The 26,051-nt window shown below is 50.1% G+C and overlaps 2 protein-coding genes across 3 annotated transcripts in view; one reads left to right on the top strand and one right to left on the bottom strand.

Annotated features, from left to right (window-relative positions):
- The first annotated feature begins 1,261 nt into the window (after positions 1-1,261).
- RFC2 (replication factor C subunit 2) lies at positions 1,262-19,781 on the top strand. 2 transcript variants are annotated; one of them, XM_027862504.1, is made up of 11 exons: positions 1,263-1,393; positions 2,886-2,955; positions 4,577-4,618; positions 5,190-5,296; positions 6,879-6,980; positions 8,000-8,100; positions 15,458-15,615; positions 15,802-15,867; positions 18,233-18,313; positions 18,621-18,734; positions 19,370-19,781. In XM_027862504.1, exons 1-11 carry the CDS (start codon positions 1,305-1,307, stop codon positions 19,478-19,480), a joined length of 1,041 nt encoding a protein of 346 aa, XP_027718305.1. In that variant the 5' UTR covers positions 1,263-1,304; the 3' UTR covers positions 19,481-19,781. The 2 variants fall into 2 exon arrangements, with proteins under 2 accessions (XP_027718306.1, XP_027718305.1); XM_027862505.1 differs by lacking the exon at positions 6,879-6,980 and having other exon boundaries at positions 1,262-1,393.
- A 2,583-nt stretch (positions 19,782-22,364) lies between these two features.
- Positions 22,365-26,051, bottom strand: part of LAT2 (linker for activation of T cells family member 2) — a 46,782-nt gene continuing 43,095 nt past the window's right edge. Inside the window, 2 exon segments of the mRNA XM_027862522.1 lie at positions 22,365-23,868; positions 24,638-24,706. Of these exon segments, the coding sequence (XP_027718323.1) occupies positions 24,642-24,706 (65 nt within the window). The 3' untranslated portion in view covers positions 22,365-23,868; positions 24,638-24,641.

The raw sequence follows: 26,051 nt of genomic DNA, 5'->3' as shown, positions 1-26,051 counted from the left end.
TCCAACCAGATTCAGTCAAAGGACCTGGGTTTGAATCTTGAATTTACTAGTTATTACTGGTGTGACTTTAGAAAGGTCAGTTCCTGTCTTTGGACCACAGTTTCCTCATCTATAAAATGAGTAGGTTGGAGAAAATGTTTTCTAAGGTTCCTTCCAACTGATGGTCTTTCATTCATTTGGGGACATATTGGCCCGTGTCAAAGAATGCTGGGACTGTGATTCCTGCGTGACTTTCTGCTCTCCCAGAGGAGGCTGACCCTGGTCAGGCTCTCTCCCCGCCAAGCTGGTTGCAGTGCTGCAGGCCTGCTTCAGGACTCTCTGGGCTCCCCACTCCCAGAGGTGGACAGGCAGGCAGCAAGAGAGGAAAGCAGACAGGCCCGCAGCCAATTTCTGTGTGTCGTCTGCCCCATTAGACTGTGAACTACGAGGGCAGGGATCATTTTGTTAGTTTTTTAATTTTCTTTGTACTCCCAGCACTTAGCAGGTGTACCAGGTGTAGAGTAAGCAACAAAATAATAATAATAATAATAATAATGCTTGTTGACTGACTGACAGAAAGGCAGCAGACAGACAGAAAATAATCTGAAGGACACACAGGGAGATAGACATGCAGACAGGCCGAAGGGTAGGCTCTTTTTTGCGTGCGTGTGTGTGTGTGTGTGTGTGTGTGTGTGTGTGTGTGTTATCTAAAAATAAATAAATAGAAAGGGGAATTTTTTTTCAAAAACAAATTAAGTTTTTTGTTTTTCTATCACCTTAATTTCTCTCCATGTACATCCATGTCACCGCAGCCCCAGAGAATCACCCTTTATAACAAAGAATATTTTAAGAAGAGATTAAAAGGCAGTTTAGCAGACTGCACCAACAATGAAGTGATCCATACCCGTAGTCCCCCACCCTGGCAAAGGACACACACAGATACAGACACACAGACACACAGACACACAGACACACACACACACACACACACACACACACACACAGCCTCATGTCTCCCTTAGCAGCATCCTTGTCTATTTCCCCCCTCCCTCTCCCTTTGATCTCCCTCTTCCCTCACTTCTGTTTCCTCCCTCTTCCTGTCCCCGCCCCCCTCCCCCTGTTCCCCCCCCGTTCCCCCTCCCCCCGTTCCCCCTCCCCCCGTCCCCCCCCCGCTCCACCCTCCTGTGTTCTCCAGTGCGCAGGCGCACAAGGGGCGGGGCCTGCTCTTTTGCCTCGCACGCTCCGTCGTCCGAGAGGGGGCGGAGCACGTCTGGTGACGTCACCACGCCGGCACGGGCCGGTGGCGGGAAGGGGCCTTAGTGGTAATGGAGGTAGAGGAGAATGGAACTGCCCCGGGCCCGGCCGCGGGCTCGGCTCCCGGCAAGGCCCCCGGGACTCACTACGAGCTTCCCTGGTGAGCGAAGGCCGGGCCGGGGGGAGGGGGCCCCCGGAGCTGTGGGCGGGGCCCTGGGGCCGCGGGGGCGCACTCAGAACCCTGCGCCCTGGTACAGAATGCTGAATAATACAAGAAAAATGGGGGGGCAGTCAGGAAAGGCTTCTCGTAGGAGGCTGCCCTGGAGGACCGGGGATTTTACGGGTAGTGAGAGGAGGACGGCGTTCCAGGCAGGGGGCACAGGCTGGGCAAAGGCTTGGAGATGGGAAATGGAGAGCCCTGGCTGCAGCTCCGCAAGGAGGGCCCAGGCGGATGGAGGCAGGGTGTGGGGAGGGAGAGGTCAAGGGCAGGAGCAGCCCTTAGAGCCAGGAGCTCTAGAGCTGGGACTTCAGAGACCATCGAGCCCATTTTACAGATGAGGAAACTGAGGCCGAGAGGGAAAAAGACTTGCCAAGGCTCTGCAGCGTGAGGGTGGATCTGTTTGCCCTTGAAGACTTCATTTCCTGTTTATCCTGCATGGTGTTTCCCCATTAGATTGTAATCTTCTTGAGGGCAGGGACTGTCTCTTGCCTCTTTGTGTATCCCCAACACTTACCCCAGTGTCTGACACATAGTAGGCGCTTTTTGTTCAGTTGTTTCAGTCGTGTCTGTCTCTCTGTGACCCCGTTTTTTTTTTTTTTTTTTTTGGCAAAGATACTGGAGTGGTTCACCATCAGCTTCTCTAGCTCATTTGACAGATGAGTAAACTGAGGCAAAACAGGATGAATGACTTGCCCAGCTAGGAAGTGTCTGAGGCCAGAGTTGGACTCAGGAAGATGAGTCTCCCTGACTCCAGGCCCAGCGCTCTATGCACTGTGGCGCCCCCTAGCTGCCCCATAGGTGTTTAATAAATGTTTATTGATTAATTGTCGTTTCCCCTATTCGATTGTAAGCTCCTTGAGGGCAGGGGCTGTCTTTTGCCTGTTTTTGTAACCCCAGAGCTCAGTATAATACCCGGCACATAGTAGGTGTCCGAATATATGTTTATTAGTAGTTAACACCTACTATGTGCCAGGCACTGTGCTAAGCACTTTACAATTATCTTCTCATTTGAACTTCACAACAATAGTGGGAGGTAGATACTATTATTATTCCCATTTTGCAAATGAGGAAACTGAGACAAACTGAGGTGAAGTGACTTGCCCAGGGTCCCATAGCTAGTAAGTGTTTGAGATGCCATTATTATCTCCATTTTACAGACAAAGATGTCAGACTTAAAATCCTATTCCGACAAACTCCTTGCTTTGTAAGGACAGTGGCTTTGAAGTCAGAAAGCCTGGGTTCAAATGCCTTTGTAGGACCTTGGGCTAGTCATAGAACCTCCTGGACCTCAGTTTCCTCATTTGTAAAATGGGGGAGTTGGACAGATGACCTCAGCGGTGCCTTCCTTCTGGCTAGGATCCCATCGGTGGGAACATGACAACATGCAATAATTTAAAAAAATTTTTTTTGTTTTTTATTTTTTTTTGGACAGGGTTGAAAAATACAGGCCAATGAAACTGAATGAAATCGTGGGGAATGAAGACACTGTGAGCCGCCTGGAGGTGAGGCCCATGAGGGAGGGTCGGACTAGGCTGTCTCTATTGTGTGTCGTTAGCGGACCGTGACCTACTGGAAGGGGCCAAGGGTGGGCAGGGGGCAGTGGGATGAAGGCGGTCCTCAGGTGTTGGACATGCTGTCCTCACCGTCTGGTTATAAGAGTACGCTCTTCCAGAGGGTTCACTGGGACCCTGGGTGGATGTCACGAAGTCGCAGACTTGAGCTGGATGTCTAAGGAGGAGCTCAGCCCTCTGGCTCTGGGGGTTCCCTCCACAAGTGGGCATTCAGACACCCATAGCTCCTTTGGGGGAGATTCCTGTTTGAGAGATGGAACATGATAAGCTCTGGGGTCCCCTTGAACTCTTAAGATTCTCTTTAAAGACACCATTGCCATCATCAATCAACCAATCTAGGAGCATTTAAAAAACTTATTTTTTTATTTTTTCCTCAATTACATATACAAACAATTGTTTTAAAAATTTTTTCAAGTTCCCAATTCTCCCTCCCTCCTTCCACTCTGCTCCTCATTGAGAAGGAAAGCAATTTGATACAGGCTATACGTGTGTAGTCACGTGGAACATTCCATGTTAATCGTGTTGTGAAAGAAAACACAGTCAAAAAAAAAACAAAAAGAAAGAAAGTAAAGAAAAAGTGTGCTTGGATCTGCATTGAGACTCCATCAGTCCTGTCTCTGGGGATGGATAGCATTGTTTGTCATGAGTCCTTCAGAATTGTCTTGGATCATTGTGTGTTGCTGAGAATAGCTACGTCCTTCACAGCGGATCATTGCACAATGTTGCTGTCACTGTGTACAATGTTCTCCTGGTTTTGCTCACTTCACCTTTCATCAGTTCCTGTAAGTCTTTCCAGGTTTATCTGAAATCCGCCTGCTCATCATTTCTTATAGCCCAGTTGTATTCCATCACAATCATGTACCACAACTTGTTCAGCCATTCAGGTGATGGGCATCCCCTCGATTCCTAATTCTTTGCCACAGGAACATTTTTTTTTTAGGCAATTGGGGTTAAGTGACTTGCCCAGGGTCACACAGCTAGTAAGTGTCAAGTATTTGGTCTGAGGTTGGATTTGAACTCAGGTCCTCCTGACTTCAGGGCAGGTGCTATATCCACCTAGCTGCCCCCACAGGAGCATTTTTAAGCACCTGCTCTGTGCCAAGTACTGTGCTTAGGTGCTGGAGATCCCAAGACAAGGTCAGGTCATGTCAACAACCATTTATTTTTACTAATAGATTTTTATGAATGACTTTTTTTACATATATATACATAAATAATTGTTGACTTATCTTTTGTAAGATTTTTTCCCATTCACCTGCTTCCCTTCTTATATTAGGTGCACTGATGTTGTCTGTGCAGAAGCTTTTCAGTTTCATGTAATCAGAGATCTCTCTTATGGTCTCTGGCTGCCTCTACCCCCTGTTTGGTTGGGAATGCATCTCCCCCTACCCCCAAGCATTTATTAAGCTGCCTACTGTGTGCCCTCATTCATTCGGGAATGCTGACTTGGTACCGACGTGGTCCTGGGGTAGTTAGGGTGGGGAGGACGGGCTCGGCCCCTGACCCTTGGGAATCCGCACCCTAACCAGGTTAATTCTGTTTTTTCCCGTAGGTTTTTTCAAGGGAAGGCAATGTGCCCAATATTATAATTTCTGTAAGTACTTACTTTTGGGCCTCTTCGGTTTCATTTTCCTTTAAATGAAGCCAAAAAAGCCCCGTGTGAGTCCATGGGCATTTATTAAGCACTTGCTGTGTACTGGCTAAGCCCCGGGGATACAAAGACAGGCAAACCTGAGGGCTGTTTTTCGGGGACCTAGGTTCTGGTGGGTGACACAGTGTGGGGTTAACTGAAGAAAGGGCGTGATCCCCCAAGAGTAGCTCTGACAGCTGGGGTGGGGGGCCTGGGAGATTCTGGCAGAAAGTGGGATTGGAGCTGAGCCTAGAAGGAGGCCAGAAGGGAGGGTGTTCTAGGAGGGTGAGAAGAACCCCAGGGTTCTCATTCTGACTCAACCACTCAGGGAGAGGGGTAGACCTCAGTTTCCTCATCTGGAAAGTGGGGGTGGGGATGCCCTGCAGTACTTCCTACCCTGGGTCACCTGTGAGGCCCCGCACTGGGTTGTGACCTGGAATGTCCAGTGGGCGCATAAGCGACCTTCAGGAGGGACAGAGGGAGGGGCTAGGGTCCTTCTCATGCCTGAAGTGCTCAGGGGAGAGTCTGTTTCTAGGGTCCCCCAGGAACTGGTAAAACGACCAGCATTCTGTGCTTGGCGAGGGCCTTGCTGGGCCCCTCCCTGAAGGACGCCGTTCTGGAGCTGAATGCCTCCAACGACAGGTGGGTCCTGGCCCCTGGGCAGCGCCAAGAGTTGGCACCCTGGTGTGTGTGGCTTTACTCTTCAGACTTACACGTCGCTTATTTGCCCCCCCTTTTGTGCTTGCCCCCTCGATACTTTATAGGAATTAATAAAAGTAAGGGATTGTAAAATGTGGGCCTGTGGAACCTAGACTATCTTTTTTTGGTATTACAGATTTATTTTATTTTCATTTCATAGAACAAAATAAGTATTTCCCTAACAGTACCGTAAAAAAGATGATTGCACATGAAACTGCAAATCTACCTTGTGTAATTTGCTGTTCCCTCTAAATACACGACAAAGTTATCATGTACATTTCTTTTTTTTTTCCTTTTTTTCTTCCCTTCTCCCCCTGCCCCGCCATAGAGACAATTCCCATTAGACACAAATAGGCATGTGTATGTGAAATCACTCTACACACGCTTATGTTTGTCGGTTCTTTCTCTGGATGCAGATTGTGTCTCTCCTCTGCCCTTTGTTTTTCATTTGTGTATTTATAATGGTCAGAATGACTTTGCGTTCCTATGTGTGTATGACCTTCTCTTGATTCTGCTCACTTCGCTCTTTGTTTCGTGCAAGTCTTTCCGTGATGGTTAAGCTCATCATCTCTTACACCACAACTTGTACAGCCATTCCCCAGTTGAAGGGATCCCTGCTATTTCCAGTTCTTCGCTACCACAGAGAGCTGCTGTAAACATCCCATTCACATTCAGTTATCATTACTATTTGTGAATTTCCCTCCCGTCTCATTTTTACTCACTGTTTTCTTTCTCAGCCTCTCCTTTTCCCCTGTCCCTGTTACCTTATCTTCTCCCCCATCCTCCCACACAAAGGGCCTTTATTTCATAACCATCAGCATACAAATTCTGCACAGTATGCGTGTTTCCTAAGTTCCTTCACGAGTGATCATGGCATTTAGAGCTAGCAGGACCCCAGAGGTCCCCCAGGGCAGGGGGTCTTTGTCCTGGACCCCTTTGGCAGTGTCTGGTAAAGCCTATGGACCCCTTCTCAGTCATGTTTTTAAATGCATCAAATTCATGGGATAATAAAGGAGACCAACTATATTGAAATAACAGCGGTCAAAATATTTTTAAAAACAATTTAGTGGAGCCCACATTAAGAACCCCCAGTGTATCCAACCCCTGTCCCCTTCTTTTACTGATGAGGAAACTGAGGCCTGGAGAGAGAAAGGCCTCTTGGTCACTAACTGGAAAGAGCTCCTGCCCTCTTCCTTCTGAATTTGGACAATTTTGTATCACAGCTGAAAACAGCCCCTTTGTAGAAAATAACCCCATGAGGTCCTTTGCTTGGAGCTCCTTCATTGGGTTTGGACAGCCCACTTCGGGAAGCTGAGGGTGAGAACCTGGGATTCGGAGGCCCCAGGTCAAGCTGCCGCCCAGCCTCAGTTTCCTCAGCCTGAACGTGGGCACCCGAGCAATCTCGGGAGGGCCGGTGGAGAAGGCGTTTTGTGTGGCGTTCTCCTGGCGGGTGGCTCATGGCTGCTCCTCATGGGCTCGGGGCTCGCCTCGGGAAGGGCCGGATGATTTGGCGTTGTCGTTCCAGGGGCATCGACGTGGTGAGGAATAAGATCAAGCTGTTTGCCCAGCAGAAGGTCACCCTCCCCAGAGGCCGTCACAAAATCATTATCCTCGACGAGGCAGACAGGTGGGATGGCGGGAGCTGTGCACGGGATGGCGTTTGGCCTCAGTCACCGCATCTTTTGGGGGGTGGGGACGGAAGCCAGCCTCTGCCCTCCTGGGGGATTTGCTTCCCACATCTTTGGAAATCTATTTAGCAGAACCCGGGCCTTAACCCTTATTTTTGTTGATGGAGCCATCATTTGTTAGATGACTCATAAATATTTTTGTGGGTTTGTGTATGAGTGTGCCGGCTGCCTCGGCCTAATGAAGTCTTAAGTGAGAATTTACATGCCAGCTCATGGGTGAGCGCGACTGGCCACCTGCCGGATAGCCCCCACTTTTCATGGGAACAGTGGGCAGCCCATTGCACGGCTGGGCCTCCAGTAGACATCCTCCAGGGTTGTATCTCTTGGAGGAGCAGGAGGAAGGACTGAGGAGTGACCGTGAATGTAAATGGCGCCTGACACAATTGGCTGGGTGGGATTGCTCCTCGTGAGGTCATTCTAGAAAGCTTTAGGCCAGGGCTGGTGGGCCAGGGTCTAGGGACGGGGGTCCTGGAACTCTGATGGGAAAAAAAGCAGGGTCTTTATTTTCATTAGCCTCTAATGGAAAGTTGGCATTCCTTTCAGTAGCTGATGTAGGCAGCAAATGACCTTCTGAGAAGGGGGCCAGGGGCTTCACCAGACCAGTTAAGAAGCCCAGCCTTAAGGCAGCCCCGTTCTCCTTCCACGTAATGTTGTTTCAGTGTGTGGGGAGATGAGTGCACTCCCCTGACTCACTGTCCAGGCCCTCAGACCATCCAGAGATCCAGAACTACAGGGAGGCATCTCATCCAGCCCCTGCAATGTACAGATGAGGAAACTGAGGCCTGGGCAGGCGGCGGTGAAGACCTTACTCGACTCCTGTGGCTGATTTTGTGTTTGCCCAGGATCCTCAGGCCCTCTGCTCCCAAGTCGGGGGCACATGGCCTCCCAGAAGAAGGAGCAGCCCCAGGCCCTTTGTTGCCAGTGCCAGATGACCCACTGAGCATTTTCTCCCTCCTAGCATGACTGATGGAGCACAGCAAGCCCTGAGGAGGACGATGGAGATATATTCCAAGACGACCCGCTTTGCCCTCGCGTGTAACGCCTCGGACAAAATCATAGGTAAGGATGGGCGCCTCCGGCTGTGGATGGAGAACTGGAAGGGGCTGACTGGTCCTGAGACTCCCACCCCTCCTGCCACTGACACATGAGGAAACTGAGGCCCAGAGGAACGAAGGGACTTGCCCAGGGTCACGTGGATAGTACATGTCTGAAGCAGCAGGTCTTCCTGACTCCCTAGTCCAGTGCTTTTAATCTGCTGTACCCCAGTTCCTCCCTGTCCTCCTGGAGACCATCACTTAGGGTCCCTTTCTCTCTTGGCCCATTCGTGCCTTTGTGGCTTTGCCCCCTCTGTTCCCCCACCCTGGAATGTCTCCTTCCCATCTCCTTCAGCTCCTGTCTCGGTGAACCTTCTAATCCCACCTCAGCCACAGGCGACTTTCCCACCCCGAGCTCCTCTGGTGCACGCTGTGTTTCACGTGTTCACCTCCTGTTGTTAGTGTGATGCGCGTGCCTCTGGGGCCCCTGCTGACGGGACACCTGCCTGTGCTTACAACCCCCCGCCAGCCGGGCCCGGTGCCTCATGGTGGCGGGGCTCACACAGTAGCTGCTCACTGGTATTTTGAAACACTGCCATTGTTGTTCAGTCAGTGTTCTCTTGAAAGTTGTTCAGATGGGCTAGAACACTCCCTCTTTTTCCCACCCTGACTTTCCTCCTCCTCACAATTTTCTCTCTAATATACAATTTAAAAAAACTAATACTACTACTTTCAGAATATTTCAGGAGGCTAATATAGTTACTTATCATATAGTTCCCATACCCCCTTGACCAGCTTCTTGTATCTCCTGTAACGGGGAGATGACACATAGAGGGGGCTGGTGGCTAGAGAATGAGGTTTGGGTTTGGAAAGTTAGAGGGATGGCGCAGAAAGCCTGAGTCAGGGAGTGTATTGACGTACTCACTCTAGCGATAGTGACAACATTGATTTGATTTATGGGCCTAGAACTGGAAATTAGGGGAGGGGGAGGGAAAAGCAGATGATTGTAGTTCCCATGAGTACTGCAGACCCAAGCAAGCAGAAAATCGAGATCTGAGTCAGTGGTCTAGGCAGTAATTGCTCTAGGAGACCGGAGGAGAGTGGCAGGGCTGGTGGCGGGGCGGGGGGGGACTATTGAGGAAGTGGGGACTACAGAATTCCAGGCTGGAAAGGGGTTCAGAGGCATCTGGTCACGCCTGGACCTGCAAGTTTCCCCCCAGCCTCCTCCCCAGCACGTGCTTCTCCAACACGGGCCTGAAGATTTTAGGTGAAAGAGAGCTCACCACCTTCCACGGCGCCCCAGCCCACTTTTACAGAGTTTGGTTGGTGGGTTTGCCTTAGATTGAGTGAAATCTGCCCCCTGCAGCCTCCTCCCATTGGTTTTTAGGCTGAGCAGAGCCGCTTATAATCCGTCTCTCTTCTGCACTTCAGACACTTGAAGCCAGCTAGCTCTGGTCCCCCACCACGCCATTTTCATGGAACTGTCCTGTCACCTAGCCCAGGCCTCTTCATCTCATTCACAAGGCTAGCTTGAGAGCCTTGGGCCTATCCTCTGCTAAATATTTCCATGAGTCAGTGAACCCGGCCTGGCTCAGCCTTGGCTTGTGGTGACGGCCGCGCTCTCTTCTAATTTCTCACAAACCAGCCCTTGGTGAAGGCAGCCTACAAGTTTCCCAGGAGCCAAAGCTGAGCAATGCCTTAGTGTGTGCAGATTCCACTCTTCCTTTCCTTTTAGACCAGGATGACATCCGCCCATTTCGAGTTCTGTGGTATGTCTGCGATTCTCCGTCGTCTTTCAAGGTCACTGACATTGGCTCGGCTGTTTTTCCCTCTCTTTTTTCCTTCTTAAAGTTTTTTTACTTTTTTATGTAGTTATAAACTTAACAAATATAAACTGTAGCACAGGTAGCAGTAGGGACTGGACCTGGGATTTCATTGAAACGGGGAGCTCTTGGGCAGGGAATTCCTCTCTCCACGTACGGCTCAGTCCCTGTTCTGATAGGTTCACCTGTTGGCCGTGTCTCAGCCGGCTCCTCCAGTCCATCACCCCCTCTGTCAGGAGCCGGGAAGTGCGCTTCGTCGTCTGTCTTTGGGAGTCCTGATGAGTCGCTGCATTAATCAGTGTTCTTTCTTTGGCAGGCGTTTTCTTCTTCTCCTGGTTCTGTGCCCTTCATTCAGCAACAGCTCATACAGCTCTTCCGAGGTCTCTCTCATCATTTCTCTGGGGCGATAGCATCTCATCCTATTCAGATGCTGCTTTCCCCCGGTTAATGAGCAGCCTCCCTTTTCCGTGATTTTTTGCTACAACAAAAACTGCTGCTGTAAACGTTTGGACAGCGAGGCCCTTTCCCAGGCTGTGACCTCTTTGGGATGTACCCACCACTTTTCTCTGGAGCGTCCTTTGCTTGGGCCTGGTCCCTTGAACTCATAAAGGGTAGCTGGATGCCTGCGTGCCTTCTTCTTGTGCCTCTGGGCTTCTGCTCTTTGTGAGCCGTTTTTGTTCTGTCCTTTCTTAGAGATCATTCGTGGCTGAGAAAACACACAAAATGGGAATTGAGTCGCTCTTTCTTCCCTCCATTACCCTCAATTGTTTTTCCCAAACATCCATCCGTGTTCTTCTCTTTCTCCCAGAAGTCATCCAAAGCCCTTTTTGGTTTTAGTAGCGTTATTTGCTAAATTCAGATCATCCCAAGCTCAGTACGTGTGTCAGTCTTTTTGCAATCATTCTTATCTTGTGCTCATCCTCCATCACCTTTCTGTGCTTCAGACTTTTAAAAGCGTGAATCAAGTCATTGTGAGTAATGGTGGCATGGAGATCAACCTTTTCCTCTTGGGGAATACCTCTCCCTTTCCTCTTGGGGAGTACCTCTCCCATGGTACTAGGGTGCTCTGCATTTGGACTTTCTTCTTTTTTGTGTCTTGTTGGCCTTCAAGGCCTTGGACTTGCGGGGACCAACAGCTTCCTTCTTCATCTTTGGCACCATCTGGGGGAAAGGCCAGAATACCATTTCCTTTTCTCTTTTAAGGGATGAAATTATAATCAAAGCAAGTAAAAAAATGTAGCAGCTGCTTTACTTTTGGCAAAGAAAGAGCTTCTCCAGAAGCTTAGGTAATTGTGGTTCCTATTTGGGCCTCCATGATGCCTCCAAGCCAGGCTTGTCATCTCTTGTCCGACTCCTTGGCGGTTTCCGCTGCCATTCAGGTCAGGTGGTTAGCCATTTATTCCTGTAACAATTATTTCCGTTTCTCCTCTTTCTCCTCCTTAAGGAGCTTACATTCTCTTAGGGGAGACAGTATGTAAGTAAATAGGTACATGAAGATAGATTCACAGGGGTAAAATGGCCACGCTAACCGAATGAGAAATAGAGAGCTTAAATAACTCAATCTCAGAAGTTGAACAAGCCCTCCATGAGCTCTCCAAGGAAAAAATTCAAGACCAAATGGATTTATAAGTGAATTTTATCAAATATTTAAAGAATACTTAATTCTAATACTACAAAAGCTGTTTGAAAAAGAAGAGGTCCTATCAAATTTCTTCTCTGACACAAAATATGGTCTTGATACCTAAACCAGGGAGAGTCAAAGCAGAAAAAGAAAACTGTAGACTACTTTAACTAATGAATATCAATGTAAACATTTAAAATAAAATATTAGCAAGAAAATTCTAGCTGTACAACACAAAGATTATACTCTGTGACCAGCTTGGATTTATACCAGGAATGCAGGGTCGGTTCATTATTGTTGTTCAGACACGTCCAGCTCCCCGTGACGCCGTTTGGGGTTTTCTTGGCAGAGACGCTGGAGTGGTTTGCCATTTCCTTCTCTGGCTCATTTGACAGATGTGGAAACTGAGGCAAAATGGGTTAAGTGACTTGCCCAGGGTCACACAGCTAGTTGAATGTCTGAAAACCTATTTGAACTCAGGAAAATTCATCTTCCTGACTAGAGGCCTGGCACTGTATCCACTGCACCACCTGGCTGCCCCAGCTCATTATTAAGAAAGCTATAAACATAATTGACCATATTAATAACAAGAACACCAAAATGGTATGATTATATCAATCGATGGAGAAAAAGCTTTTGACATGATACAATAGCTATTCCTGTTTTACTGGAAAGTTAAAAATACCAGAAAGCATAAGAGGAAATGGGTCTTTCCTTAATATGGTAAACAGTATCTATCTAAAACAAACAGCTGGCGTTATCTGTGCTGTGGGTAAACTATAGGCCTTTCCAGTAAGACTGAGGTAAATCAAGGATGTCCATTCTCACTGTGTCCATTATTACAATTTTATTAATAATTATAGATAAAGTAATACATAATAAAATATTAGTGGTAGAAATTCTCACCGTAATGATAAAACAAAAAAATGAGAGGGCAAACAGACAAGGAAGGATCAGAATGACCACTTTTTGCAGGTGGTGTGATGATTTAGTTAGAGAACCCTACTAAAAATATAATTGGAGTAATGAACTCTGAACATCAGAGTTGCAGGAGAGAAAATAAACTCACATGAATCACTAGCATTTCTATATGTTACTAACAGTATCCAACAGGAAGAAATAGAAAGAGAAATTCTATTTAAAATAATCATAGAAAGTATAAAATACACGGGAGTCTATCTGCCAAGACACACGTAGGAACTATATGAATACAACTATGCAACTCCTTTTTGACAGGTAAATATAGATTAATAATTAGAGAAATAGTAATTGCTCGTGCATAGGCCAAGCCAATGTAACAAAAATGACAGTACTCCTTAAATTATGTAATCAGTGACATCATATTAATCATACTATGGAAGGATTGCTTTACAGAGCTAGAAAAAAAATTCATGTGGAGGCAGAAAAAGCCAAGAATCTCAAAGGAAATAATGAGAAAAAAAAGTGGGAAGGAAGGGGATCTAGCAGTATCAGATCTCAGACTAAATGGCAGAACAGTAATCATCAGAACAGTTTGGAAATAGCTCAGAAATAGAGAGGTTGATCAGGGAAGCAAATTAGGTTTACAGTGTACAAAAGCAAACAAACACAGTAGCCTATCGTTCGATAAACCCAAAGATCTCGGCTGTTGGAGAACTCGCTAGTCACCAAAACCGTGGGGAAAACTAGAAAGGGTCAGACTGACGGAAACTAGACTGACGTCTCTCCCCGTACACCAAGAGAAGCTCTAAATGGGTCCAAGATTTAGACGTTTAGCGCAGTGTCATAAATTAGAAGATCGTGGAAGAAATGACCCATCAGATCAAGGGGTAGGAGAAGAGTTCATGACCAGACAGGAGACAGAGAGGTTCGCAGGAGGTAAAATGGGTAATTTTCTGTGTATCAGATTTGTAAAAAGTTTATACAAATAAAACCAGTTCAGCCAAAATGAGAAGAGAATCAGGTAATTGAGGGGAAAAAAATCTTTGCAGTGAGTTTCTCTGATAAGGTCCCATTTCTGAGATATATAGGGAATTGATTTAGATTTACAAGAAAAAAATCCATTTCCCAATTGATAAAGAGTGAAAAGATATGAACAGGCATTTTTCAAAGGAAGAAATCCAAGCTATTGCTAGCCATATGAAAAAATGCTCTGAATTCCGAATTTTAAAAATGCATATTAAACAACTGAGGTACCCCCTCCAACCCATGAGATTAGCTGATGTGACCAAAAAGGAAAATGACAAATTTGGAGGGTGTCGGTGGAACTGTGCCCAGAGGATTATAAAACTGGGCATGCCCTTTGACTTAGCAATACCACTGCTAGGTCAGAACCCCACAAAGATCATAAAAAAGGGGAAAGGACCCACTTGTACAAAAATATTCCTAGCAGCTCTTGTGGTGGTGGGCAAGCACTGGAAGTTGAGAGGATGCCCATCGGTTGGGGAATGGCTGAACAGGTTGTGGTATGTGAATGTGATGGAGTACTGTTGTGCTACAAGACAAAGGGGATGGTGTCAGAAAAACCTGGGAAGACTTGGATCAACTGATGTGGAGTGAAGGGAGCAGAGCCAAGAGAGTAGTTTAGATAAGGACAACTTTGAAAGACTTGGGGTCTGGCGAGGCGTGAGCAGCCATGCGGCCCATGTCCTGACAGAGATGATGGACTCAGAGAAGGCCGCTAGGTGGCGCCAGAGTGCACAGAGGACCGGCCTGGAGTCAGAAAGAGCCCAGTTTTGAGTTCTGCCTGAGACGCTCACTAGATGTGTGACCCTGGGCAAGTCACTTTACCCTGTTTGCCTCAGTTTCCTCATCTGTAAAATGGGGATAATAACGGCAACTGCTTCCCAGGGTTGTTGTGAGGATCAAATGAAATAGTACTTATAGAGTGCTTAGCACAGTGCCTGGCCTATAGTAGGCACCCAATAACTTTTTCTCTTTTCTTTTTCCTTTTTTACCCCTGCCATTCCCGTCCTCCATTTTGGGTGTGGACAATGCAGGAATTAGTTTTGTTTAACTATAACTGCTTGTAGCAGGGGTTTGTTTTTCCAGCTTAATGGGTGGGAGGGAGGGAGGGAAGGTGGATTTTCACTGAAAAAAATAAAATGTAATATAAAATACACACGTGGAGATGGAGAGCTAGCTCAGAGTGAAGGCGCTCGGGGCTAGAGCCCTGGGAAAGTCTCCCAAAGTAGGCGCCTTTTGGACTGTCTGGGAGGAAGCTGGACTGTTAGAGGAGGTGATGAGGCGGGAGACCATGGGTAATGGATTGGGGGAGGCTGCAGATGGGTGCCAGGATGTCTGCTCCCGCCGTGTACTCCTCCATCCTCCTTCAGAGGATGCAAGTGAGGCAGGTTTTGGGTGGGCAGAGACGGCAGAAGGGAAGGACGTAAAAAGCTGGTGCCAGGAAAGCCTGGGTTCAGATCCCACCTCTGACACACACTGGCTGTGTGACCCTGGGCCAGTCACTACTGCTGTCCGGGGGCCTCTGAGAGGCTCCTTCCAGCCCCCATCCCACTGTGAGCAGGGGAGCAGACAGAGGCGGGGCTGCTGAGGTAGAGGGAGACCCCACGGTGGAGGTCTGGGCTGGGAGGGCGCTCAGGGCTAGGCCTCCAACAGTAAAGTCACTGCCCTGCAGGCAGGGTGTTCAGGAGGGACCCCTGATGCACAGGGTGGATTTGGGGCATGGGAATCCAGGGTGAGGTCGCAGGCGTGTCTGGCCCAAGTCAGCTAAGGGCTCATCATTTTTAGACATTTGAGTTTGACCAGAACATTCCCTTTTCCTTTTCTGAGGGAATCCAGCCTTGTCGTGGGGTAGGCCTTTCCCTTCTTGATTCATTCATTCATTCCTTCCCCAGACATTGCCTAAGGGCTGATGAGCAGGGCTCCCGTGCTGGGGCCCCAGGAGGGGCCGAGCTGCAGTCCCCCACTCACCCCCATTCCCCTCCTGTCACTCTTAGAGCCCATTCAGTCCCGATGCGCTGTCCTTCGGTACACGAAGCTGACTGATGCCCAGGTGCTGGCGAGGTTGATGACCGTCATTGAGAAGGAGAGAGTGGAGTACACCGATGACGGGCTGGAGGCCATCATCTTCACAGCCCAGGGAGACATGCGGCAGGTAGGAGCAAGAGCTTCCCTGGCCTTGTGCCCCCGGGCGGGGGGGGGGGGGGAGGAAGGGCCGGAGGTGGGTTTGGCAGCAGGCCCAGAGGGAAGCACATTTCAGCCCGGAATTTGAGAAGGGTCCTTGGGGAGAGCACTGATCTCAGATGACCTTCTCAGTGGGGTGCCCTCCCTTCCCCCACAGGCGCTGAACAACTTACAATCCACCTATTCTGGCTTTGGCTTCATTAACAGTGAGAACGTATTCAAGGTAAGACAGTCTCGTCTGGGGGGAGCTGTCGCCCTTTCCCCTCGGCTCGCGTTTCTAGGGGCCCTTCACAGAAGCGTCCTGTGGGAGCTCCTAGTAGCATACTTGTGTTTCCCTTCCGCAATGATGAAAGTGCAGAGAATTTGCCCTGTTTCCACCCATTCTCTTCTCCTCCCCACCTATGACTGTTGCAGACTTGGGGAGCTGAGAAAGCTATCGCTCAGGGAGATCAGCTTCCCCATGGAAAATGAGGACACTGCCCCAACCGGGGGCCAGACTGGCCCTAGTCAAGAATGATTTTTACATTTTAATTAAGTTGTATCGTATTTCCAAGTGAATCTTTAAAAAGCCATTCATAGCTTGTGGGCTGGATCTGGGTCCCGATCTGAATCCTATCGTCCCTCTTGTGGGGGCAGGAATAGGCCCCCTGTCTGTCAGGAGGCCTGAGGGACAGACAGACGGCCACCCCTGGTCAGGCTGAGGAGCCCTGCACAAGCATCCTCTGGGGAGTTTGGAGGGGGCAGAGATTCTCCCCAAGTTAATTATGTTGTTCTGACAGTTGGGGTGGGGACTGCGTCGGGGACCCCTCTGTCTGTGACCCCTGGTCTTTGCCACTTGAGGTGAGGTGGGAGCAAAGGAAGTGAGGCTGGGGGCTGCTTCTGATTAGATCCGAGGGTTGGCTGTTCTCTGAGGGCAGAGGCAAAGCGAAGCGGGGTCAGCATTGGCCTCAGGCTTCTATAGAGCAGAGATGGGACAGAGCTGAGGCCCTGTCGAGTCTGACCCCTTCATTTGACAGGAGAGGAAACTGAGGCCCAGGAAGGTGGAGTGTTTGGTCTGAGGCCATGCGGGCAGTAAGAGGCCCAGTTGTCTGGCCTCCCAACCAGGGCTGAGTAGGGGTCCAAGGGTAGTGAGGCAGCTCATCGCCTCTTGGGGCTGGTGAGGGGCTGACTTGGTAGCGCTGGGCGGCAGCGGGGATGCCTCTGGACTAGTGAATCGCTCTGTTCTTACTGGCCTTGGAAAGGTCAGTGGCCAGCGCAGCTCCATGTCCACAGCGGCCAGCTTGGTTCTGCCGGGTCTGGGCCTCCCTTGTTCAGGGGCTGCTCACCCCATGTGCTTTCCTGGGGGTCAGCTCTGCTCACTGGTCGCTGTCCTTCCCAAGCCCCTCCCTATCCCTGGGAGCACCACCATCTCCCCTAGCTGCTCTCCTTCCAGCCAGGCTCAGTGGCCCTTAGCATTCTTTTTTTTTTTTTTTTTTTTTTTTTGAGTGAGGCAGTTGAGGTTAAGTGACTTGCCCACAGTCACACAGCTAGTAAGTGTCAAGTGTCTGGTCTGAGATAGGATTTGAACTCAGGTCCTCCTGACTCCAGGGCCAGTGTTCTATCCACTGTGCCACCTAGCTTCCCTGGCCCTTAGCATTCTGTCCTGAGCCAGGCCAGGTGCCCATCTCGTTAGTGCTGCAGAGCCTGGGGTCTCCCTTGGCATATTTTGTCTTAATCCAGGGGTTCCCATGCTTAGGATTTAGCAGTGGTGTGGCCCAGCAGGAAGCACACCGCCTGCTCGGGAGGCAGAGGCCCTGGGTTCAAATCTTGCCACAGATAGCTAACTTTGAGAGCCTGGGCAAGTCACTGAACCTCTGTTTGCCTCTGCTTCTTCACCTGTAAAATGGGTGAACATTATGTTATATATATTATATTATATCATATTATATTATAATAGTAACGGCATCTACATCACAGGGTTGTCATGGGGCTCAAACGAGAAAACAGACTTAAGGCAATGTGCAAACTGTAAAGGGCTGCATAAATGCTAGCTGAGATTATTAGTGTTCAATCCTACCTGCGATGTTTGCCGTCTCTGTGACCCTGGGCAGCTCAGATACCCTCTGTGGGCCTCAGTTTCCCCGTCTCCAGGATGGGGATATTGATGGCACCTCCCTCACAAGGTGGCTGTGAGGACCCAATAGGACAACATTTATAAGTGCTGGCTACCACCCCCATGCGTCATACCTGTGTGCCCTTGGGCAAGTCGGTTAGCCTCTCTGGGCCTCAGTTTCCTCATCTGTAAAATGGGGGGATGACTCTAGACCACCTCTGAGGGTCCTTCCAGCCCTGCTCTGTGAGCCACTAGCCTGTGGTTTCCTTAGAGTCAAGAAATGCTCAGTTATGTTGAAGGAGCTTTCTCACTTCTGGCAGTGATGCCTGTTAAGGCTTTGCGATTGCATCTGCATTTGCCTTGGGATTAGATGGAAAGGGAAGTAGAGAAGGGTGCATTGGTGGCCCCCGGGGACCCGCCCCAGGGCCCGGCCCAGCCTGGGGTGTGTCTGAAACCTCCCCTCTGCTATGGGCCCCTCTGCTTCTCTCTGGTGCAGGTTTGTGACGAGCCCCACCCCCTCCTGGTGAAGGAGATGCTGCAGCATTGCGTGAGCGCCAACATCGATGAGGCCTACAAGGTTTGGCCCCTTCCCCCCCTTCCCCTTGGGTGCCCTCTCCCCAGAAAGATCGCCGGGGCTGGGGCTGGAAGGCCCTTTGTGGCTGAGGATGAAGAGGGCCGGCCCGGGACAGTGATTGATTAAAGCCGTCAGGCCTTGGCTAGAAGGTGGTGGGAAGCGTGGTGTTCCTGGTCTGGATGGGACTGGGTACTGTGGACATGTGCCGTGTGTCAGGCACACTTGGGAGCCACGCTCGGCTCTCCCTTCCCCGGGGAGGCTCGGGCGCTTCCCGGAACCCCTCAGCAGCCCGTGTCTGTTCTTTGCCCAGATCCTCGCCCACCTTTGGCGTCTCGGCTACTCCCCTGAAGACGTCATCGGCAACGTTTTCCGTGTGTGTAAAACCTTCCAGATGCCCGAGTATCTGAAGCTGGAGTTTATCAAGGTCAGTGGGAATCTCCTCTCATTGTAGGGATGTTAAAGGGATCTGGAAACGGGAATCATCAGGACCCCCACCCCCCAGGGCCGGAGGAACAGTTCTTCCTCCTTCTGTCCTCCCCCCCCATGGCAGGGATCAGTCTGAAGTGGGGGGATATGGGTGTAGGGCCCTGCGTTTGAAAAACCTCTGCAACTTCTTGGTCATTTTTGCTGAACTTTTCCCTACTTTTTGGTTCTCTATTGTGAGGGACAGTTCTTTGGGTGGGGCAGAGGGGAGAGAAGAGACAGCCACACAGATTTACTCTTTTTAGAACCTTAGTGTTTGTGACCCATCTCATCCATCCTTAAGGCATTCATAGTTTGGGCACGGCCATGGCTTCCAAGGCCCGGACTAGAGTGCTGAGTTCATTGAGGCTGGGGGGCAGGGAAGCTCCCTTCCTCTTGTAGGACCCCCTTTCTGGTTGGAGTTTCCACACATGGCCTGGGCTCTTGTAGACCTGCCAGGATCATGTTAGGAACTAGGCCAAGCTCCGCCAAGAGTAGCCCGCCATGCTCAGGGGGTCTCAGCTCCCTGACTGCTATTAGGGCAAAGAAGCAGTGAGAGCTGCGGCTGACCAGGCGGGAATGGGATTGGTCTTTCAGGAGATTGGATACACGCATATGAAAATAGCGGATGGTGTGAACTCCCTGCTGCAGATGGCGGGCCTCCTCGCCAAGCTCTGCCACAAGACCCTGGCGCCTGCAGTCAGCTAGAGAGCGAGTCTGGGAATCCGCGCTTGGCAGGCACTGCCTCAGCTTAGGCAGCCTCCGTGGGTCTGGGACCACGTCCTCCCTGGCTCTGATCGGGAAAAATGGGCTTAAGATTTTCACTTCATGGTGGGATCTAGGTCTCCCCTTGCTGTTAGAATTTTGGCCACATAGTTCAGGAGACAAGTATACAATGTTTGCCCCGAAGGGATGTTGACCTTGAACTTGACCAGCGCTGATGAAAACCAGCAGCACGGCTTCCCCCCATTTGTGTTGGAATGTTGAAAATAAAATATCAGAATTTGGAGCATGTTGTCTCTAGGAATGCTTTCCTTAAATAGAGACCTCCCTTCTGCACCCCCTTGTCTGCTTCCACAAACTTTGCAGGCCCTGACCGGTGGTGTTCCTCCTCTCCATCCTCAGAAAGCCCAGAGGGGCTGGTGCAGAATGTAAGGTACCAGGCCAGCGTTACAGACCCCACGATCCAGAGAGAACGTCCAGCTAACTCCTCAGAGAGGCTGAGGAGCCTGGCTCGGGCCACACAGCACTTAGGGACAGAGCATCCCTTCAACTCAAGTCTTCCGACTTGAAAATAATTTCTTTATCTCTGCTTTCATAGGACACATTTGCTTTTCATATGCTATGTGTTTTTAGCTGCCCGAATGCCAATACAGCTCCCAGAAGGCAGTGGCCTAAAATGTTTGTCCTCCCCAGTAAGGAAGACGTACCAGCCTTCAGCGGAGAGACTGGTAGCCCACTCCCCACAGCGGGGAAATGCCAGACCCTCCTGGGAATAAGGCATTCAAGCATTAGTGCCTCATAAGTGCTTAAAAAATATTTCTTGTTGAATCGAGTTGAGAAGCAAAGACAGGATGGGTTGAGCCCCGTTGTGGGACCCTGGGTCAGTCCCTGCCCTTCCCTGTAAAATGGAGGGTTGGATCTGTTCTCAAAGGTCCCCTCCATTGTTGACGTTTTCTGAGGTTCTGGTGACCTACAAGTAATCACGCTATGGGCAGAGCATCTTCAGCTTCAGCCTTGTTTACTGTAAAGAAAGGTCAGATTGCTCATCAGCGTCTGCTCTTTCTGACCTACTTAGGTGCCTCTTGCCGGGTGCAAGGTTAATCCTGACTGATGACCTCAGCTTTGTTACCAGAGAAAGGATGCTGGAGGCGCATCCACAGGCACGCACCCTGGCCACGGTGCAGCTGAAAATTGAGGGGGAGGGGTTGGGGACATCCCCTCCCGACCTCTGAGCCTCTCCCATGCCCCCCCATTAGCATTTTGTTCCCCATCAGAGCATGTGGCTATTTCATACTCTGGGTGGGCGCTCTAGGGAGCCTGAGAGGGTCAGGGCCTCATACAGAAAGCAGGATAGAAGACCATTGAGTGCATCTACTTACCCATCTCAGAGTGACAGGTGGTCAGAGCCCAAGGAGCCTCGGGCCATGTGGTCCCCCCTGCACAAATAGGGCCCTCACTGTGACATGGGGACAAGTAGTCAGCCTCTAGTAGCCGTCTGGTGGAGCCTATCTGATGGCTTAATCCCCTCTGGGCATCCTTGGCAGGGGCCTGGGGGTGATTAGTGCAGGCTGGTTAGTCAGCTTTCTGACAAGACAGGTAGGAAGGCGGAGACTGCTTGAGGGAAGTTCTGAGAAACAAGATTTGGACTAAGAAACGTCAGGCCAGACGACGGTCCTGCTGTCTCTGACCGGGACCGGTGAAGGGCCCTGGGCCTGGCTTCCTTGAGTTTCAGGCTGGGTATCAGGTCAGTGGTGGCAAAGGGTATTGGCCACTTTTAATTTATTATCTTTGTGACCTAAGAAGAGGAGTCATTTAATCTTTTTTGAGCCTCAGTTTGCTCATCTGTAAAATGGGGATATTTTTGCTATTGCCTACCATATAGATGTGTGTGATTTTTTTTTTAATTTATGTCTGTGTATACACACACACACATACACACATTTGTTGTGAGAATCCAATGTAATTACATTTGTAAGAGATAATGCTAGCATCCACATAGCACCTACTGTGTGCCAGGCACTGTGCTGAGCAGTTTGCAACTATTTCATTTGATCCTCACAACAGTCCCAGGAGGGAAGTGCCGTTATTATCCCCATTTTACAGATGAGTAAACTGGAGGCAGGCAGTGGTGAAGTGCCTCACCCAGGTCACACAGCTAGGAAGTATCTGAGCCTGGATTTGAACTCGGGTCTTCCTGACTCCAGGCTCTACGCCCTATCCACTGCACCATATAGGTGCTTACTTCCTTGCACGGTCATCCCCCGCCCCGACACGCTCTCCTTACACCTCCCAGAATCCTCTCTTCCTTAAAGACACGGCTGAAGCACCAACCACTCCCCCGGTTCCGTCCCCCAGTAGTGCCTTCCTCCCCAGCCACCTTGGGGTTCCCTCCGCCCCGTGCACCGTCACATGTCTGTCTCTCCCCTTAGAGCGTGACCTCCTGAGAGCTTTTGGGGGCTTTTATTGTCTGGGTGTCCCTGGCATAACGCTGGCTTGGGGCTCCATTGACGCTAAGCTCATTTCCCCCATACGCCCACTTCTGAAGACCCCCAAAGCCTCCCCAGGCCTGGAGGACACCCCGGTTCCTGAGGGCTCCGGCCGGGGAGCACAATCTCTGGCTGGAAAAGCCGTGGACAGTGGGTCCATGGTCTGAGGATCCAGCCGGCCACATACAGGGAACCTCATCCCTGGAGCATTGGCCACCGAGGGATAAATTGTTTCCCCCGGCTATGCACTGGGGCTTGGAGGGGTGGTGATCTCTGTCAGCGGAGGGGACTTTCCCACACCCACAGAGGCCTGGATTTTTGGAGTAACAAATCTGTCTATGAACAGAGTGAAGGCCCGACTATTCCCAATGAAACAAAGGAAGTTAGTGCTTAACACCCAAACCATTTATTGTGAGAGTGTAGTTGGGGGAGAGGGGACACGAAAGCATACCATCTTTTGTCCCTAGTTGCGGCTTTTCCAATTCAAACCCTTCCCACTGGGCCTCAGTTTCCCCTTCTGTAAAATGAGTGGATTGGCCTGTGTGCCTCCTTTAAGAAGGTCCCTGCCAACTCTAGCTTTATGCTCTCGTGATTTGTCCAGTGACCCGCAGGTTTGGCTGACCGTTTCTGCTGGGTAAGCGTCACCTCACTCCAAGTCCAGCCTGAAAGAAGGGGCTTCTCCACCACAGCCCCACTTGCTTTGGGGGCCCCCTGACTCCCTCCTGCCAAACAAAAGGAGAGGCAAAGGACGCCTTTTCAAGTTGCATTTCTCCATTCCTCCAGAAGTGACAGGGACTATGTCCAGTCCCCAGGCTGGAGGACTCCTCAGCATGGGCTCAAGGGATTTTGTCCAGTGCCCAAAGGGTCTGTGGAGGGAGTGATGGAAAGTGCAGCTGACCAGCAGTCCGAAGGCCTGGGCTCTGGTGCCAGCCTTCTCCCTGGACCTCAGAAGTGGAGGGTCTCTGACGGTCAGTGACCACCTGCCCCGCCAAGTGACCATGGTGCCCCAGGGCCTGGCACAGCACCTGGCACTCGGGATGACTTCAATAAATGTTTACTGATTGCGAGAAGTCATGCGGGTAGGAAGTGAGTCACCATACCAGTACTCTGATCATAGTAAATATATTAGAGAGTGTGTGAAGGTAATGCTTTATGAGAGGTAAAGCTCCAGGTCATTACAATAGAAAATACAGACCCGCCTCCGTCAATGACAACATCCAGGAGCTCCGCCCTCAGGACACAGATCCAAAGGACTGAAGAAGGGTCTTGGTACCTGCCTTCACGTTTATCATCGAATCATATTCAGAGCTAGAAAGGATCTCAGGGGCCATTCAGTCCAACCCCCCATTTTACAGAAGAGAAACTTGAGGCCCAGTGAGTGTAAGACACCTGCCCAAAGGCACACAGGTAAGTAAGCAACAGGGGTGGGATTTGAACCCAGGCCCTTTGGCTCCTTCCACTATACCACGCTGTGAATAGAGCTTTCTGACAGGTAGCAAGCAAGACAGAACTGTGGACAATGAGAGAGGAGTCCTTTGGCCCTAGATGGAGGAGATACCAGGAATCTCATGGTCCTTCCTTCACCTGAAGGAGCTTTCCTAACCCGTCAAGGTCAAATTTCCTGGACAGTTGGGCCCTGGGTTCTTTCCACACCAGAAGCCAAGTGTCTTAGTGCTGCCATACGCCAATCTCAGGGGCCAAGTGTTGGGTTGCACTTGGACCAGCTGGAGTCACTCCAGGAAGAGGGAGGGGAAGGGGGGTGGCCTGTGGGCCAGGTTTGGAGGCAGATCCTTCCTCTGGGAGGTGACTTGGATGGAATCAGTAGGGCCGGTCTTCCCAGGGTGGGTGGGCAGGCCCCGGCTTCCTTCTGCTCCTCAGCCTGGCTCCCTTCAACCAAGAGGAAAAGACAGATCCACTCATGGAGGAAACAGAAAGGTAAACGCCCGAATCCCTACCGGAGTTACAAGACAGTCTGCACCCGGGACCCTACGCTGCGCTAGGGAGGTAAAGGGACGAGAAGAAAATACCTGTCCAGACAAAAACCATCCCAGACACGTTATTTGCCATTAAAAAAACCCCAAAACCTGCGACCAAGGAATGATAGTGTCCGGTCTAAAACAAACTCTAGTCTAAGGACTGTTTTCCTGGACCAAACCTGTGATGTCATTGGTATGGGGAACTCCCGCTGAGGAAGCTACTTCTGCCAATGCACCCCCTGCCCTGTAACTTATGGTCTTCGTGCGTTGCCTGGGAGCACTGAGGTGCAAGTGACTAGTCCAAGGTCACTCAGTATGACGAATATGAAGAATACAAAGAAATGTGGAAAGATATAATAATAATATCTAGCATTGATATATATATAGCACTTCAGATATGTAGCATTTGATAGCACTTTACAAAGGTCTTTCTTTGCACATGTGGAATAAAGAAAGCAGGACCGATGGGATGGTGTAGCATTGGACTACAACTGTGTAAATAATCTAATTGAGGCAGGCAGAGGGAGTTTCCATGCCAGGACGTCCGCACCAATGCTATCACAAGTATCTCCCTCTCCTCAAAATCTGACTCAAAAGAGTCACGAGAGATAAGCACATTAGAAACTTTTCGGGCCGTTGGAATATGAGCAATGATTATTACCCATCAGCCCTCCCTTTACCTTCTCACTGCATGAGGCCCACTTCTCCATTCACATAATCCGGCTCACTGGAGTCATCCTCTGGGCTTCCTGTAGGAGAGGGTAGGTCCATGTTGGAGACCTCATGGGTGGTAATCCCATCTAGCCTTCTTGAGATGGGGGCAGTTAGGTGGCGCAGTGGATAGAGTGTTGGGCTGGGAGTCAGGAGTTCAAATGTGGCCTCAGACATTTACTAGCTGTGTGACCCTGGACAAGTCACTTAACCCTGGGGATCTCAGTTCCCTCACCTGTAAAATGAACTGGGGAAGGAAATGGCAAACCGCTCCAGTATCTTTGCCAAGAAAACCCCAAGTGGGGTCATGAAAAGTTGGACAGAACTGAAACAACTGAACAGCAACAGCCTTGAGATGAGATGGCTAGGTCCTTCAGGGGTGTCACTGGAGATTCTGATTCCCAAGGCAAGGAAAAAGCCAGAGGGGGCTTCTCCCTGCCCTGCGTTACTTGTAGGACAATAATAATCCCCCTCCCTACAAACTTCCTACAAGATAGAGGGTGCTTTGGCACCTTTTACACGGGTTTTGTGAACATTCCATTTCACCCATCCCTCAATGACCATTCGGTATCCGTGTAGTACTCTGGGCCTGGTGCGTGTACCTTCTTTCCCTCCCCCTCTCAAAAATCATAGCTTCCTTTAACCTAGAACTTACTGCCTTTTGGAGGCCTTTCCTGAGCCCTCCTCACATCACCTGCGTACGTGGTCGATGTCCCTCCCTGATAGACTGTAAGATCCTTGAGGGCAGGTATTGCTTTGGCTTTGTCTACCCCCAGAGCTGGGCACATAGTAGGCATCTAATAAGTGCTTGTTGAAGTCAACCAAATTGTAGCCGACAGGCAGGCTCCCTCTGCCTGTTAGAATCCAGGTCGGCTTAGCTGCCACCTCCTCCAGGAAGCCTTGATCCCTTCTGTCTAACAGTGCCTTTCTCCCCCAAATCTATTTCCTCTGTACTCACATGTGTAGACATTGTCCCGACTAGAACGTAGGCTGTTTTGGGGCAGGCCCAGTGCCTGGCATATGTAGGGGGACTGATGAACGTATTCTGATCAACATTCCAGCTTGCTCTCCGTCACCTCCTGCCCTTCCCCCACACAGACCACACCTTCAGGAGAAATGAGCCCTTTGTGGCTGGTTTTCACAAGTCAAGCCAGTTGGAAGGATGTAACTGAAGTGGGAACCAGGTGAAGATGCAGGGTATTCTGGTGTTGTTTAGTTCATTAGTCAGGACCGAGTCTTCCTGAACGCATTTGGGACTTTCTTGGCAAAGACAGTTGGCCATTTCCTTCTCCAGCTCATTTGACAGACGAGGAAACTGAGGCAGAGTTAAGTGACCTGCCCAGGGTTACACAGCCAGTGAGTGTCCCAGGCCACATTTGAACT

The sequence above is a fragment of the Vombatus ursinus genome, unplaced genomic scaffold, assembly GCF_900497805.2.
Source record: "Vombatus ursinus unplaced genomic scaffold, bare-nosed wombat genome assembly UNPS02014768.1, whole genome shotgun sequence".
Classification (NCBI taxonomy): domain Eukaryota; kingdom Metazoa; phylum Chordata; class Mammalia; order Diprotodontia; family Vombatidae; genus Vombatus; species Vombatus ursinus.
Note: the sequence above shows the minus strand (reverse complement) of the source record. Positions and strands in the feature narration are given on the sequence as shown.